Consider the following 17,864-nt stretch of genomic DNA (forward strand, 5'->3'; position numbering starts at 1 on the left):
ATACGCTTGCGTTTAAAAAAAAAAAAAAAAAAAAATGAATTAATTTTTCTGCAGATGTTGATTGGCCAGCAGTCGAGCAGCAGCAGCAGCAGCAGCAGCAGCAGTAACCTGACGGAGCTCCAGGTGGTCAATCTGGACGCGACACAGAGCACAAAGGGCGACTGACGGACGGCTGGAGCTGTTTAACATGGCAGACACACACACACGCACACACACACACACACACACACACACACACAGACACACATCTATTTATTGATGCCTTCCTTTGAAATTTACCATCACTCTTCTGAATGTGATTTATCAGTACATATCTATAAACACAATGAAGGGCATATGTGTGGCAGGCCCTTAAACAATATGAAGTATGTTTTTGGTATATAAATATATATATATATTTGCAAATACATAGGAGATATATCACTATATTATAATTGGAGCCTATTTTCTATGCTGTTAGATGGTGTTATTTTTAGCGTGAGCTTTGTTTCCTTTTGACAAAATGTAATGACACACACGGACTGCAAGGTGCCACCAGCTTCACACCAGCCAAAGAGACATTTGTTTGTCTGAATGTTCCTGTGTGAGCCATCCGTGCACAAGCATGTGCCTGTGTGTGTGTGTGTGTGTGTGTGTGTGTGCGTGAGTGTGTGTGTGTGGCGCGCATACACACATCTGGGGTTTTGTAAAACGGGGAAATCGGGGGGTAGGGAGGACAAGAGACTTGCTTTCTGGCTTAAAACAAAACGGAAAAAAATAAATACATTTGGAAATGTAAATAGTTTATAAAACAAATGAACAGTTGTATTTTTAGCTTGGTTCAGTTTGTGCAACGGCATGTAACGTTTTTTTTTTTTTTTTTTTTACATAGTGGGTTTTGTATGTAGAAGTTGAGTTATTTTCATGGATGTGTAAATTAATGCACCATCGTTCACTACAAGATGGAGAAAGAAAGCTGTTATCTACAACTTTCTGTGCTTTTATTTTTGTTTATGCTGTTTTTTTTTTTGTTTTTTTTTGAAGGAATTTCCAGATCATGTAACTTTGTCAGTGAAAGTATAACACTTTTATAATTTACTGCTGTTGTATTCTTTACTTTGGTAGAGAAGATTTCAGTACTGGACCCTCTATTAGATGTGACAATCGGATTGAAATATTTCCTATCAAAAACGTTTGTTTAATGTTCATGAACCGACGTTTATCCTTGGTAAAATGAGTAAAGAGCCTTAAAATGATTTGAAAAATACATGTTGACCTTAAGTTTTGGATCATAATTATGCAGAAAAACCCTATAATCACCCAGTTTGAGTTTTACAGTAGCTCCCACGAGATTATAATTAAAATATTGAGTTTTTCAAACATAATGCCAGATATCATGGGGAGAAATCGGCTAGACTAGGTAAAGCCTTGCTTGTATCATTTTTAATTAACATTGTTTTTATTATTGTTGCTCTGACTGTAAAGATCTAAAAAAAAAAAAAAACTTGTAACTATTTTTCTTCACTTAATTTAAAGTCAAAAGTGTTGCAACATATTTATACCCCAAGAATATAGCAAAAAATAAAAAATAAAATAAAATAAAGTTCCCAAATGAAGTGAAAAACTATCCTGTGCCCTTTGTTGCATTGGGATGCTGGCACTTAATTTTATAAAAAAATTTCCCTCCCAACTGCTGAGATGAATTTGTTTACATCTTCCAGTGATGCTGCAATGAAAGACAAGTTTCTTTTAAGGCTTTATACTGATCTTTACCAGGGATGCTGTATAAATACAACTAATTCAGACCAAGTAGATCCATTTCCAGATGCTACTCTAGTTGCCTTGATCCATCTGTGGGTAAAGTTTAAAGCTGGCGGGAAAGAGAACGGTTTTCTGCGTGAGAACAAGGATGTGATTGTTAGGGATTGTGTCCTGAGGTGCTTTAAAATGTTAAGATTACTGACAGAGTCTGAGTTGCAAGACCAGACTTGCGTCCTCTTTTTGCACCATAGTGCCTGTGATCCAAAGGCAGATTTTGAAAGCAAAGTAATGCAAGGCTGTAGGATATTTCTCTCACACGGCTTTTGGACCTGCCGCCCTGTTTTGTGCTTCTCCCTGCGAGGGGGATTGCTCATTGTTGACTCGTTTCTCCAGAACTGGTGGGATGACGGAACATGACGAAGGAAACCCGACTGTCGATCATGTTGCCGTCCTGCAGTCTGTCAGTTAGAGACAAGTTACATTCACTTCTTTACTCTGGTACTCATTAGGAAATGTTTATTTTATTTTATTTTTTAAAGATTGAACAGTTTGTGTTTTTCACCTCGTTGTTGAAAGAAATGATTGTGTATTTTTGTTGTATTGTACAGACATTTTGTAATAAAAACAAGATGAAATGCAAACTGTTGGAAAAAATGATCACATCTGCTGAGAAGCAAACTTTTTTTTTTTTATCAGGACAGAGAATGTTGAACAAAATCGTGCTGTTTTTGAACGGACCCGAATAAAAAGTATAACCATCAGTTAGCTGATGACTAAATGAACTTCCTGTTCTACAGCAATTAGTAGGAAAAACCACGTTAAGGTGTAAAATGACTGGCCGTGAAATAAGACCCGTCCCACTTCTGATAAAAACCAGACATGATGCAGCGATTGGTGTCCCGTACATCTTCACACATCAAGAAAAGAGCCGACATCAGCAAAACCTGCAGGGGCATCTCAGTAAATTTAGAATATCGACATATTTGACAATTCAAAAGCTGATTTTTTTCCCCCCAGAAAATTTGAAATATTAAATAAAAAATGTGGAAGAAATGTTAAAAGCAAAAACAGTTTTTCATAAAGAAATCTATAATGAAAAAATCTGGAAATTAATTAGAAGTTCGGAAGGAAAAGTGTAGAAATCTTAAAGCCACAGAAGGTAATTTTTATTAAAAAGTGCAGTAGAAAAAAAAATTTGGCAATTAAATGTTAAGTGGAAGGAAAAAATGTGGTAGAAAAATTCTTACGCAGAAGGCTAAGGAATAAAAAAAATTGGGGGAAAAGAACATTTCAGATCATTTCAGTAGATTTATCACTCTTCCAAAGAATTCAGTAAAAGAGGTTTTTAATAATTAAAACCAAGATTTGTTATTGCCACCACAACCAGGGGGAAAATGCTGTCAGGCACTTGTCCAGTAATGGAAGCTGGCTGTTTTAAATTGCTGTATCAAAACATATTAATGGAAAGTTTAGTGGAGGGACAAAGTATTGTAAAAGATTCACAACCAACCAAGGTAAATGCAATCTTGAAAAGATTTATAAAGGCAACTCTTAAGTTGGAGTCTCATCACTTACCCAGCCACACTTTTTCCTTCCAATTAACTTTTGATCTTGAATGATATCCTAATTTATTGAGATGCACTTGTAGGATAATCGAAGGATCCACAGTGTTTAGTAAGGCATCTCTTCCTGTCAGTGTCTTCCCAAACCAAAGTGCTGACAGCTGAGAACAAACTCGGCTCCACTGTCCCTTTTCTCTCTCTGCACGATGAAAAATAATTGCTTCAAGCATGCATTTTCACCAGGTAGTATAACTTTAACGCTATTGTACACATACAATATACAACTGTACACCAGAAGTTGCAAAACAGTCGATTTAAAAAATGTGCATGACAGTTAAAATAACAAAAGAAACAATAGAAATGTTACTCCTGGAACATCCACAACTTCTCTTTCTTTTTCTTGGTGTTTTGGTTCATGAAGAAGAAGAAAAGTAAAACATACAAAACAAGAATTACAACAATGTGCAAATCTGTATCCATGCAAGCAGTTTGCATAATGTAGCTTAGGTGCAAGAGTGATGAATTTGGAGAAGGAAACAAAAACAAAAGGAGCAGATACTCATGGCTTCAATCAATAACACTGTCCATTCTTCTCAGCAAACAAAATAACAAACAGCATCGATCCCTTCTGGGATCAAATTAAAACAAAAAGCACATTTACAAACATTTCTATGAGCAGGATTATAAATTAAAGACAGCCTCCAGACATAAAGGCAACACACAACCAGTCCCAACGCCACCGGTACGTCATCTGTAGGATGAACGAGTAACACTGCAACACCTCACAGGATGTCATGACAACTTGCGATGGACGTCTCTGTATACTGTACAGGGAAGGGGTTAGGACAAAACTCTTTATAAGTCAGGGTTTTTTTTTCCTGCTTTTATCCAGCACAATTAAAACAAAAAAAAAAAAGAAAAATGAGACATAGGTTCCTCTCAGACTCAAATGTTCATCCCTAAAAGTGAGAAAGTTCAGATCCTGACTAGAATAATAGAAGATATGTTTCTCCACCAGGCATGAGCCGTTTTCCCCCCAAACTGACCCAACTCCTTCAGAAGAGACGCCAGAGAGAGCGTCACCCCTCCCCCACTTGTTTCTGCACATTGCCAGTCAGCTGGCTGAAAGAAAATCTCCTAGAAAATCAACATCCAGCTACACGTTGGTGTAGATTCTGGGACAGGAAGGCAACTTCACTTCTCTTTTTATCTTGAATGTTTCCTGTCAACCAAGAGGCTTCTTCAGACAGTAATGTGAACATTTTAGACAGGAAATAGACGGTTTGATAGATGTGTGAAAGAAGTCATCGATGTCGAACATGAAAAGCCAACCGGAGGTTTCGTCTTTCTAACACCTACGCTGCAGCCTCGACTCATCTGAGAGGCAAAACATCGAGATAAAACCAAAAATCCAGTTGCCCATTCTGCCGTTTGGAAATATTTACAGTCAACATCTACAGCTATTTTATGTTGTGAAAACTAAAAGAAGCATCCTCTTTAACCGCTGCACACTGCCTTTCAGCTGGCTGACAGAAGATTTGTATGTCTTGTAAGTAGGAAGTCAAAATCATCCGTTCTGTAGTATTTGCTCTGGCGAGAAAACTAAAGCATCATCCCTGGATTCTTACTGAGAGGCAAGAAGTTTTAAAACTATTGCACACTGCCGGACAGCTGGCTGAGTAAAGGTTGGTACACTTTTCTACTAGAATGACAAAATCAGCTTTTATGGACAGCTGTTTTTGACGACCGCCATCCTCTGCACTTAATAAAGTATAAATACTTTAAAAAGCGCTGCACGCTGCAAGTCAGCTGCCTGAAAAGGAGTTTGCTACACCAACTGTAAGTGAAAAATTTGGCTGTTTAGAAATATTTCTGGTAGTAAGAAAATGTGGATGGTCTCGTGTAAACTTAATATCTTACTCATATTGAGATAATGTTTCCAGGCTAAAGTTTGTTATGATCCTAATTTTAAATTTTACGCTTTTCTGTATTTCAAAAAATTTCAGATTTCTTTCTGAATTCTTTTTTTGTTGTTGCACAAATAAGATTCTACAAAAATTTACATCCAAAGTGTTAAAAAGACGAGCTTCTTTTCCTGCTCGGCATCTATCCAACTACATGTGCATGCAGGCACTGAAGGCTTCCAAGACAGTCACGACAAAAAAGCTGACCTCAAAAATTGTATGGAGAAGCAGCTGTCGCTATGGTAACCGTGAACAAAATGGGTGCGAACTTCTGAGGAGGTAATCTGCTGGCACCAGGTTTTATCAACCTGGAAATTAAAATATATTTTTTTCCAATTTCTAACTTTTCATGACCAGTGAAACAAAAAAGTTATTTCCTGAATGAGAACTAGAAACCAACAACTAAGTTTAACAGTTGTATATTCATTTTATGTGTGTATCAAAGTCAACATAATAAATTGTTTTTTTAAACTGACATAATATTGGTATTTTTCCGAGTAAATCAAAGAAATCTTCACTCGATGTAACCACACAATGAGAATCTCAAAGCGGCCCAGGCCTACTGTCTACAGAGATAACTAGTTATGAACACTGATGAGTAAAACCATCATCATCCCATCTTCAGTGATGTAACCAGTGAAGCGAGGTGAGGTCTGTGTGCAAATTCTCATTTTCTGCAAATTCCCCGTTTTCGCTCGACACGACGTGATGGAGGGTCACATCTTTGGGTGGTGATGCGCTTAAAGCCAAACCCAGGAAAGACACCAAAACAAATTAAAGTCTCTGCAGTCGGTCATTAAACAGACTCTTAATTTCAACAAAACATTAGATAAAAAAGGCAACATGGAAGCAAATCAAGAAATAAATAAGATGACTTGGCATTTAAAATGAGTGCAGTACGTCACTATGGATGTAACTACAGATAAGTGTAAGGGTTGATGGTGAGGGGATTTTCCCCTCTACAGCTTTTCTCTTGGTTCCTGCACAATATTCAGAAAAATGTAAGACTCCCTTATAAGAAAGAAAATTAAGGAAACATAGGAAGGACAGAAGAGAAGAAAGACAGGGGGGGAGGAAGGAGAGCACCATGGTGTTTCTCAGAAATGAAGGAAGAAATTTAGATAATTGGACAGGAAATGAATATAAATATGTCTCCATATTATTCACTTTTGTTTTTCCATAATTTTATGATTCTGGAAAACACTGAACTCAAAATCCAGACTTTTCCTACTCAGTTTTTCAGGGACAAAAGAGGAAAGGAAGGAATGACAAAAGAGAGGAAGCATAGAAATGACAAGAAATGAAGGAAGCAGAGAATACATAGGGTGAGGGAAAGAAGAAAGGACAAGAAAGGAAGGAAGGACAACGGCATGAAAAGAGAAAAGACACAGGAAGGACAGAATTTTGTTTCGATATTCTTATTTTGTTTTCTTATCCTGGAAAAGACTAAACTCAAAATCCAGAGTTTTCCAGTCTTAATGTTCAAAGATGAAAGGAGGGACAGAAGAAAGGAAATAAAATAACACAACCATCGACTGGATATACAGAAGACAGAAGGGAAGAAAAAAAATATAGGAAAGGAGAATTTGGACAACTGGAAGAAAAATAAATTATTTCCATACTCTTATTTTGTTTTTCCGTAGTTTTCTGATCCTGGAAACTTTTCCGGATTGTGCAGGAACCTCTCTCTCTCCGAACAGACAACACAACGGGGATTAAAGATAAAATGTTCCACAGAGAAACACTTTGCTGTAACTGAAAGGTGTGACTCCACACTAAGGCGATGAAACATAAATACACACTTTTACTCCTCGATATTAAAACTCCACACTCATTCCAAAGGTAGAAGACAAGATGGAGGAGAGAAGGGCAGTGAGAAACTGCACAGGTCGGAAAAACAAAACAAAACAAAAACAAGAGTCCAGTGGACATGTCTGTGCACCTCCATCAACATCCCTGTCCTCCGTCTCGTCCTCTGGCTGGGCAGTGCTGCGCTCCGACCTGCTCAGAGGTCAGAGGAAGGGGGATGATGAAGCCCGTCCACCTGGGCTCCTAACAGTCTTGCAGGTGAAACCAGTCAGTGGTAATTTTTTGCCGACCCCGTGCCGCCGGCGCCCGCGGAAGGCCCCGGCTCGTCCTGACCCGTCCGCCTGGAAGAGGCAGATGGTGGAGCAGCAGGACGGTTACGGCGAGGACGAAGCCGCTGCGTGATATTTGACGAAGGCGATGGCTGCCAGCTCTTTGCAGAACTCCTCAAGCACGATGACACCTTCGAGCAGCGTACTGTGGTCCACGCTGTGAGGACAGAAAGAGGGAGAGAGGGGGCGTTTCAGAGGTCACCTCCAAGAAAGAGCGGCTGATGCCGTCAGTAAGTACGTACGTGACTCCCTCTGGCTCCAAGCCCAGTAGTCTCTTCCTCACAAGCAGCAGTTTGGGGGTGAAGTCTGGGATGCGGTGAATCCTCAGCATTAAATCTCCAACCACCTGAGGACACAGAATTTACCCAGGGCCTTTTCACACCTGATTTGTTACATTTTCAGCTGGTGCGGTTTGGTTTCACACTGTACTGTGTCAAAGGAAACCCCTTTGAAAAAGCTGTTCCCCTCCTAGCCTGTGGTGGCGCTGCACCAAAAACCACTGAAAGAAATGACACAAAAACCTCTGAAGAAGACATGAGTAAAACTTCCTTCTTCACGTAAATGCAGTAGCGTCATATTTGAGCCGTTTTAGAATTTCTCTTTTGTTTTTGACAAAAGTCTTTTCTCCCTCTGGAACAGGGGTGTCCAAACTTTCTGTCACGTAGGCCAAAACTGTCAGTTCAAATGTGAACAATATCATCTTTAAGAAAATAACCAAAAATGTAGCAATTTTTTAACCTACTCAAAAATACAGTAAGCATGAATATTTTAATAATCAATTGTTTTTGTAGATACAAAACTTCAGATAGTTTTTGCACATTTACTTATTAATTTGGGCTCGACTGAAGAAAACAAATATATTTTGTTTGTTCTCAGCAACAAAAAGCAGGACCTAGGTCAGTCTTCTTTTGAAAACACTTGCTGTATTTAGTTAAGTTAAAGGCACTAGAGTGTATATTAGCGCTTAGGTCAAGATTAAATGTGATCCTAGTTACAATAGAAGGAAACCAGAACATTTCTGAAGAAATTTAAAAGGGGCCTGCCAAAGTGTGCCTGTCAGTTGGAACCCAACATTCTGATGCTGAAAATTAGCATCAATGCTAAAGTACGCTACAATGTAGTCAATAGCATGTGGAGAGTCACAAGCATGTTGAGTAACATGGACTTGCTCCATTCAGTATGTTACAATTAGTGTATAAGTTAAAAATAGTCAAAATGCTAATGTTATGCTAAATGCTGCCAGTGGCATGTGGGGTATCACTAGCATGTTGTCTTACATTGACTTCCTCCATTCAGTGTGCTAAATATGGCTAATAAAAAAAACTGCTAATGTTTATGCACTGCCTTCTGATTCTGCTTCAATTAGCCTGTAAATGTGTAAGCTGAGATAAAAGAAAAGCCCTGAGCAAATTCCCAGAATTCTTTCTCCAGGTAGGAACTGTAGTTCTGGGAACAAACATGTGGCAAATTTCACACAGTTATCAAACTGATGAAACTTCTGATAATTCCAAGGCAGCTGCCACAAAATAAAAAAATAACCAATATTAAATCAACTCCAGTCTGTAAACTTTAGTAATAGAAACATTCTCTGTGATGGTTGTGGCATTTCAAGAGGACGTCTCACCCTGACGATGACGGAGAACAGGGACCTGCAGCCGGGGGCCAGGCTGATGTAAGGGTCCAGCAAGTATTCATGTAGGTGAGGGTGGGGCAGCAAGGACAGCTTGGAGAGCACGGCAGTCACCTGCAGGTTGACGTCATAAGGCTGCAGGAAGAAGGACAAAGCAGGAAATAAGCGATTCGTTCTCAAAGTTTCATTTAAAGGTCAAAACAAATATGAAACTCGGGAATTAGGGCCAGACAATAAGAATTTTGATATCCTTTAACTATTAGGAGAATCAAAAGTGTTTGTAATTAAAGAAGTTAATCAAAAACAGAATCGATTTAAGTCCCTAAACTAACCTTGCAGATGCGATTAAGCAACTCAATATTCAACATTCCTTCAAGATTTGACATTACCGTATTTTCCGCACTATAAGGCGCACCTTCAATGAATGGCCTATTTTAAAACTTTTTTTATATATAAGGCGCACCGCATTATAACATGCACAGAATAGTCGCTGACAACTATCCCAGCATGCACTGCGCGCTTCTTCTTCTACGGGCGCAAATGAAATTGGCTGCTGCTTACTGTAGTTGCTAGACCTGTTGTGGCTCAATATTGGTCATATATAAAGTGCACCGGATTATAAGGCCCACTGTCGGCTTTTGAGGAAATTGAAGGTTTTTAGGTGCGCCTTATAGAGCGGAAAATAACGGTATATTAAATCAAACTCACTTGATCAAGGATGCGACCCATTCTGTCAAACAGAACCTTTAGGAAGTGACCTTCAAAGAACGGCATGTCCAAGTTACATTTCTCCAGAGGCTTCGGACTTCCTCTCCAGTCCCACCGCTGGCAGACGCCACAGAAGTCCCTGAACTGAGGCGAAAATAAAACCCTTTAAAGGAAGAAGACAAAAGCAGAAGACTTTCTCGGTTGGAGGAGTGGAGCTGACCTGTCTGTGAGCGTCTCTGAGGTAGGTGTCGTAGCCGGTGCCTTCGACGTGATACGACGACTTGGCCTCATCAGGCACCAAACACAGGAAGCTGCAGGAAACAAACTAGAGTTAGAACAGAGACGCTTCATCCAGCACTGCAACAGGAACAGATCCAGCACCTATTGACGATCTTGTGGACCTCGGTTTTCCCGTCAGACTTTGAGTGATCGGGGCTGTGTTGGGGTGAGGAGCCGAGCCAGTCAGAGCCAGACAGCCTGCTATCTGGGGAAAGGTCGTCTCCAAACAGCGGATCCTCCTCCAGGTCCCTGCAGACGGAGATTTGTTCTCATTATCAAGTCTTGTCTTGTTATTTTTAGACAGATCTATGTTAAAAATCTTTTCTTTTTGTCATTGCTTCACATTGTTTACCAGAACTTGTTCAGAAATTTAAAAAAATAAATAAATCTGACTTATGTCGAGTACTTTATGTGAACAGCTGAATGAAATCAGTATTTCTGCAGCTTATGAAGCAGCTGGATGAGGAAAACCAGACAGCTGTGGCAGGTGTGTGTCTTAATGGTTTCCTTAGATCACATTAACCAAGCTAAAGTAAAGAAGCTAATTAATGCTCACTGGATTTCATTTTTATCCACAACTTTCAATTATGCTAATAATCCTCCACATCACAACGATTGCTACTTAATCACAGCACCAGAGGAACGGTAAATAAAACCAAACTGAACAGAAGACTCTCCAGCTCATTTACAACACAGATAACTGATGCATTATTTTTATTTGCAGTGCTTTTTGTTCAGGCAGAAGCCGCAGGACGACAGCAGGTCCTTACACAGCGTCGTGGGGCTGCCCGTTCTCCAGGGGCTCCCGCTCCTCCCGCTCCTCCTGTGGTTTGTTCTCCAAGTAGTTCCTCTCCTCCAGGCCGCGCAGCACCAAGCTGTGCAGGATGTGCTGGTCGGGCTTCTGGATCAGCAGCTCGAACAACCGCAGCGTCATGATGCTGATCTGAAGACAAGAAAGATTCATTTGCTCGACAGGGAAGTAGGCGGCTGTTGCTTTAACAACACAAAAATGATTCATCTTTCTTTTGTGCTCTGAGAACTTGTCATGCTCTAAATAGTATTTCTCAGCTTTTAGTTGCTCATTAGAGAGCTTTCAAGGAGCTTCAGTGAACAAGAAAATTACACAAAGCAAAAGAAAAAGAAAAAAGATTTCCAATTAAAAATGTATGTGGTAAACCAAGACATACTTGTTAAATGAATGAAAAATAATACATTATTGCATATGTTAGAAAAAAATGTGGCCCTCACAAGTCATTTGGCTCTCAGAGCAGCAAAATAAAACTTTAAAGCCCCAAATGTCATGACTTTTTGGAAAAAAAAGAGGCAACCTTTTAGATAAATGTGTAATTTCAGAAATATCTAGTCATTTTTAAAGAACCAGGATTTTACTTCTATTTTTTAGGATTTAAAATGAAGATATGTATCTATATATAAATATATATAGATATATGTTTATATATGCATAGATTTCAACCTAATGACAAGGAAAACAGATTTAAAACATTTCTGGTACTTTAATATCATAGTTTTTAAATTTAGTGCAAATATTGCAGAAAAAAAACAGTTAAAAACCTGCATTTGTTATTATATCTGTATTTAAAAACATTTTCTGGTTCTTTTAATTTGTAGCCATTTACTAAGAGCCATTGTGGAAACTCCAAAGAGCCACTTGCAGCTCCAAAACCACAAGGAAATTTTAAAGTATTTACTGAAAGAAAATGACATTAATGTTTTTGGCTATGTCCAACTTTTTGATATGCACCCAAAACTTTGTGTTGTAAAACACACACAATGTTTAGTTAGTGTGGTGGTGGCAGTAGCATGCTGTGGGGATGCTTTTCTTCAGCAGGAAGAGGGAAGCAGATCAGAGTTGATGGTAGAATGAATGAAGCTAAATACACAGAAAACTTGAGCTGTTTTTGTTTTTTGTTATTGGCAAAGAGGAATACGCAAAATTTTAGCCTTTGTGTCTAGAAATAGTCGAGACTCCTATTAAAACTCGCAAGCTGCAAATGCATCAAAATGGTGGTTCTGGTGTTGAGTCAAGGTGGCAGGATGCAAATGGACACCACATTTTCCACAGTTTATTAAAATCTTTTTCCGTCCACAGTTCTGTGCTACTTTGTGTTGCTCGGTCACATAATAACACTGAAGTTTGTGGTTGTTTTGTGTAAAAATGTGAGGAAGTTCAAGGGGTATGAATATGATATATAACAACCTCATCTGACAGATGGTCACAGTGCTCGATGAGTCTGTGTCTGAGTGGATTCTGAGCGACGGTAGCCAGAGTTTCTGCCTCCTTGTCCTCTCCCAGCAGAAAGTAAACAATCTCCTGCAGCAGCGCTTCGGACGTCACCTGCCTTATGATGCGGTTCAGCAGCGCTGTGGAGGTCAGGATTCCCACCTCGGACCTGCGGCAGCATGCAAAGGAAACTTGTTTCGGAGCAGTCACGACTCACTCGAGTCTAGAAATGTCAATGTGCGATGATTGATGGATGAATCAGGAGCAGCACTTACGTCTGCATGAGCTGCGGTTCCATCACGGACACAAAGAATCTTTCTCTCACAGCCTTTGCCATCACTGCAGCGGCCGACTGGAAGACAGAAAAACAAAGAAACAAAGCTTTTCAGAGAGAACATCGGTAGTTCTGTCAATTTAGACTACAATACAACACATCAAAGCACAACAATCAGAGCTGGTTAAAAAAAAAAAAAACCTTCTGCGCCTCCTTGATGAGCTGATCGCAATAATCGAGCCACGACAGGAATGATATCAGAGCTCTCTTCCCTGTGAAGACAGCAGCGTCCTCTTTCAGGTTGTATACATCTAGACTGAAACAGACAAAAAGGAGGAAAAAAAGGACTTGTAAGGCCAATCAAAACACAATTTCATACAAAATGTTATTTAAAGACAACAAAATGAAAACAGAGTTAAACTCCGATTTACCCCCAGTTGACTGACTCCACTGTCTCGATGTCCAGGGGGTCCATGGACGGCGGCAGAGCTTTATAAAACGAAACCAGCCTGTCGGTGAGAAGCTCACACAGCTCCGTGTTTTCTGTTAAACACTTGGCAGCAGCTGGCTCAGGCAGACTAACGAGGAGCATCAAGCCCTCACATGCTTTCACCACTATCCTGCCATCCTAAAAAGAAAAGAAAACACAATCCTGATTTTAGACGTGATCAGATTTTGCTTTACTCTGTTCAACCTTCCTGTTTTCAGCTTAAAGTCTTGCTCTCTCTCGCAGCCTGAACCAACACAAAATACAATTTTATTTTAAATTCCTCTGTCTTAATTTTTGGAATAACTCACTCATACTGTAAATAGCTAACAACTTTCAGGCCAAAGGTTGTCGCTGATTTTCCATAAGGTGAGTTCAGTGAACAGAATTAAATAAACAAAATTAATAAATTGAGCAAAATTATTCATATGAAATTGACTTACTGGACTCTTTGTGAGGTTAAGCAGCGAGGTGACCAGATTGTAGTTGTTGGTGTTGTTATTGTTAGCAGCTGGGCTGGAGGTGGCAGCAGCAGCAGCAGCTGCGGCTTGAGGCTCTCCAGGATGATCTGCCTGAGACTGGCCCGTATCTGGAGCCAGAACACTGTCCTTCCCCCCCTCTGCTGCAGCAGGACTCTTTACCTCTGGTCTCTTTGATTTGTTCTGCAAACATTTAAAATGTAAAAACAGTCTGACACCCAGACGTTTAAAACTTTAATAAAAACTCCACATTTCTTCTCACAAGAACCCACCTCAAGGAAGAAGTTGACAAGGTACGGGTCCTGCTTTAGTTTGGCACAGACGATGCAAAGAAACTGGATCTCCTCGTTTTCTGTAGGCGCAGCCAGAACCTCACCACACAGCCGGATCAGTTTCTGACAGATCGATCGGAGGGAAAACATCCTAAGTAACGTGCGATCACACACAGAGAAGAATAGCAGACGGTGAAGCGTCTCACCTGCACAGGTCGGTGGACGTTGATGTGTGGGAGAAGCGGCTGACGAATGTGAGCGAGCAGCTTTGTGTAAAAGGTGAGGACTTGCTGTTTCATCCCAGGAGGACACTGAAACACAACGTTTAGAAACAATCTGATGAAAACCACCTCAGTTTTCCGCAAACAATTAAATAAAACCTAATTATCTAGAACAATGAAAGACCCCCTTACATCTGCTTTGCCCAACGTGTAGAGGGTCTCCAGGATCTTGTGGTGCAGGAGGTACTCCATGCAGGGTCCCGTCTCACCAGACTCCCTTTCTGCCTCCTCCTGGGTCAGAATGTCCAGCATCTGCTCCAGGTGGGATGGGATGTTGGTGTCTGTGACTGGGGCTTTGTCATCTAACAGAAACATGTTAAGCACCTTATTAATACCATAAAAAGCAAAAATGAAAAAGTAAAACACACCAAATCAAAATATAATAGAAATAATTTATAGAATTACATTGATCATGGTGGCAGCATGTTAAAGTAGCTCTGTTACATTAGTTCAGTTTGTTCTTTTTAAAGACCTTTGCGGGCAAGTACTGCTAATCCTCCTCCTTTGCTATTGCCACCCTGCCAGGGATATGATTTTTGCCCATTATGATGGATGGAAGAGACGGTTTGAACTTCCTCCTTCTCTCTCTGCTCTGCAGCCATGAGGCCTCCTTTTCAACTCCCTGGGATTTGGGGTCGTAGTTCAAGTAATATTTGAGATGCTAATCAGCTGCTCCCAGTTGTAAAAACAATACATTGCAGCCACAGCCATGGTTACGCATCATAGCAGCTGTCAGAATGTTAAAAAGTCAGAGCAAAAATCCTTCCAGCTGCACAGCATCCAGAAACGGAGTGAATAATTGTCCAAACATGTAAGGAGGTGAGGCCTTTGCAGACAGAGAGAGTTTATTGAAGCAGCCAAATATATCATTGGCATTATTGCAAGCTACCTGAAATGTAGTAACTTACAAAAGTTGCAACATTAGTCGTTTCCAATTGCAATGCTGCACATGCTTACGCTTCAAGGATTCAATATATTGTGCAACTCTAATTAGAAGAGTCAAACTTTAAAAAGTCGGGTTTTAGCTGCCAGACATTTGCGTAATATGAGCATCTAATATTACTTCTATATATGAGCAAGGGGAAAAGAAGACGGCTAAGCATCGTGAAAGGCTACTGCAATGCAAGCTCGACATTCTCAGAATACTTGACAGTTAGCGACTTTCCATTTTGTGCTTTCTCTGAAACAGTGAGGCTGCTCTCACAATGCAAACAGGCTTCCAAAGAATGTGCAAATCTGAATCCTGCCATTTAGCTCATTTCAAGTGTATTATCAACCCTGAGAAGAGTGTTGATGATATCTAGTTTTAGACTGAAAAAGTGCAACACAGATCAATACCAACATGAAACAGCAGCATTTTTCCATCGGGGCTAAAAATAAGCTGATATAAAAATAAAAAAATATTTCAGGATGATCCTGCCTGACTCAGTTAAGAAAAAAAAAAAAAACACTGTCACTCAAATAAAAAACATGCTGTGAACAAGGTGCCTTTTCAGCATTGCAAAGGACTAATGTGTTAACAATGCAGAAATAAATCTAGATAACAATCATTTCTTCTTCAGCTATGATCAGATTTCAAACATGTCTTACCAGAAGTTTCAATGTAATAATGTGTAATGCCCTTCCAGTGATAGACAAAGTCTTCTTGCAAGGGTAGAGATGGAGCAAGCTGGAAAACAAGACAGAAAAAATATCAGTTAAATTTCATCGTGTCCAAGTGAGTTACTGCTTTTAAAATTTTCCTTTAAATGTATCACTTTTTATTTTTAGTATTTTAATATTTATTTTTCTGCAAATTACCTTAAATATGAATCATGAACTTGTATATGTTGTGGCTTGAATGGCCTCTCAAAAACAGCGTTCTATTTCCTATTGCAGGTTTTGCAATTGCCAGAATAAACGTAAACACACGTCCAGCATATTTGTTTTCTATTTTTCCTCATTATTCCTGTAAGCAACCAGGCCTTTTTGTTGATGTTTTTCACCCAACAAAGTAGTTTTATTCTCATTTTTTAAAAATCAGCCAAATGGCCCTGCAACTTCTGACATATCGGCAAGTTTTATAAAGACCTCGTCATAAACCACTCATTTGATTCAGGTGTGTTGCAGCAGGGATGCATCCAAAAGTTGCAGGACAGTGGCACTGGAGGACTAGTGGTCCTCTTCAGATATTACCCCAAATGATAAGTAAATGCAATTTTAAAATGTTCTAAAAATAAAAATACAAAAAAGACAGGACTGGTTAATAAATTAAAGAAACATTTGGTGTTCTTATTGGGACACTTCTTAACTGACTCGGTACAAATGGTGGTATGCCCAACAATGAGTCGAGGTCATGACTGTTGCATTTTTTTTTTGTGAGGCAGCAACTGGAAACATATCGACGACCACTCCTCTAGGTGGCAAGGAAACCAGTCGACTGTTTAGCTTTACAAACAATAGGAGGAGAAGGACAGGTTTTCCTGCAGCTAGGTGCTTATTGTTAATCAGGCACCCTACTTGGCTTGCAAACATTTAATGTTTCATTTTAGCAAAGTACTGAGGCAGAAAGGCAACGGACTGTCAATTTGAAATGGTTAATAGCATGTTTGCGCAACATCACGGTCCAAATATTTCGACATACTGTTTGAAATAGCATGAACAGCTAGCGAAGATGTTAGCTTAGCTTTTAGCATATCAAGAGCAGAAAGGTAGCTTTTGAAATAATTCGCATTAATGTATACACTTGTCACTCTTTGAAAACATAAAAATCAACCAACTAAACAAACAAAAAAAGAAAAGACACAGATGAGGGAACCGAGTGAAAAGAAACGAGCAGAAAACAAATATCATGCGAATTGTTAGCTGGCTAGCTAACAGCCTAATGCTGACGTTTTGACAAAACACCGATTTTAATCCAAATTAACGCCACCAAACGAAAACCGATACAGAAAAAACGTCCAGCTTTAATAAAACTCACCGCTTCCACGGCGTGCTGGAGAATGGACGTAAATTTGGAGAACATCTTGTTCTTCGACTGGACCAGTTTCTCCCGAGAAGACCTAGAGAATTCCTCTATCTTCTTCTTCCTGTTGTTGCCGCCTCGCTCCAGATTGGAGGTTTCATACAATGACCCTTGAAACGAAAGAATATAATGAAAGCAATAAACTCGCAGCACGTTCTGGGCCTCGCAACTTTACAGGCCTGGCACCGCTACTGTAAACAAGACGTCTAAGGGCTCAGAGGAAAGGTAGGCTCACTTTGGACACGGTGGCACTTCCCTCGCCAAACGCTTCTGATAGTGACCACCAGAGGGCGCCGATGCACCGGGCAACAGTCACTGCACAAAACTGAACTCTGTTTAGAAAGGTGAGCTCAATGAAGGCTAAAAATATCTTTGTCTAATTCCATAAATTAATCCATTTCTAAAAATATATTTAAATGTGTAAAATTTTGAATAGAACATAATTTACCAATATATATTTTAAATGTCAATTAGATAAAAATAAAAAGGGTATTTATACTTTTCATATGCTTTTATAATCTATTTCATGTATTTAATTACATATGATTATCCAGATTAATATATTTATGTATAAGTCATTGGATCTCTTTAATATCAAGGGTCTAAACTGTTATAATTCAATACATATTTAAGTTATTGAAAAAATACGTATGACCATTTTCAAAAATATAATTATCAGCATAAAAAATTATTTCATAATCCTGTGTTGCTACACCTCATCATTTTAAAAATATGTTATCCTAAGATATTAAAGTCAATGTGCGATCCATTCACAAGGAGATTGGTCTGAAGATAACTTCCTGT

The 17,864-nt window shown here is 39.4% G+C and overlaps 2 protein-coding genes across 3 annotated transcripts in view; one reads left to right on the forward strand and one right to left on the reverse strand.

The window, feature by feature from the left end:
- srfb (serum response factor b) overlaps nt 1-2,381 on the forward strand; it is a 30,577-nt gene extending 28,196 nt beyond the window's left edge. For both annotated transcript variants that reach the window (XM_015009794.2, XM_015009795.2), the window contains one exon: nt 55-2,381. In XM_015009794.2, coding sequence (XP_014865280.2) covers nt 55-165 — 111 coding nt within the window. In that variant the 3' untranslated portion in view covers nt 166-2,381. The remainder of the gene's footprint in view (nt 1-54) is intronic.
- fhip2a (FHF complex subunit HOOK interacting protein 2) lies at nt 2,227-17,328 on the reverse strand. Its single transcript, XM_088013067.1, has 17 exons — nt 17,016-17,328; nt 15,647-15,725; nt 14,189-14,358; nt 13,982-14,086; nt 13,776-13,898; nt 13,468-13,686; nt 12,969-13,165; nt 12,739-12,853; nt 12,539-12,615; nt 12,240-12,432; nt 10,792-10,964; nt 10,124-10,270; nt 9,963-10,053; nt 9,743-9,886; nt 9,029-9,169; nt 7,647-7,750; nt 2,227-7,561 (listed from the first exon to the last, which is right to left on the reverse strand). The coding sequence occupies exons 1-17, from the start codon at nt 17,058-17,060 to the stop codon at nt 7,450-7,452; spliced, it is 2,235 nt and encodes a 744-aa protein (XP_087869193.1). The 5' UTR covers nt 17,061-17,328; the 3' UTR covers nt 2,227-7,449.
- Nucleotides 17,329-17,864: the final 536 nt, after the last annotated feature.

Source organism: Poecilia mexicana, unplaced genomic scaffold (assembly GCF_051168715.1).
Source record: "Poecilia mexicana isolate PSO_F unplaced genomic scaffold, ASM5116871v1 scaffold_15, whole genome shotgun sequence".
Classification (NCBI taxonomy): Eukaryota; Metazoa; Chordata; class Actinopteri; order Cyprinodontiformes; family Poeciliidae; genus Poecilia; species Poecilia mexicana.

What these genes read in the sequence shown, in the direction of transcription:
- fhip2a (XM_088013067.1), bottom strand. Translation starts at nt 17,060, where the DNA reads ATGTTCTCCAAATTTACGTCCATTCTCCAGCACGCCGTGGAAGCG. An exon ending in ACACGTTGGGCAAAGCAGAT is followed by an intron (nt 14,087 to 14,188) that starts GTAAGGGGGTCT and finishes GTTGTGTTTCAG; the next exon opens with TGTCCTCCTGGGATGAAACA. An exon ending in GTGGAGTCAGTCAACTGGGG is followed by an intron (nt 12,854 to 12,968) that starts GTAAATCGGAGT and finishes TGTCTGTTTCAG; the next exon opens with TCTAGATGTATACAACCTGA.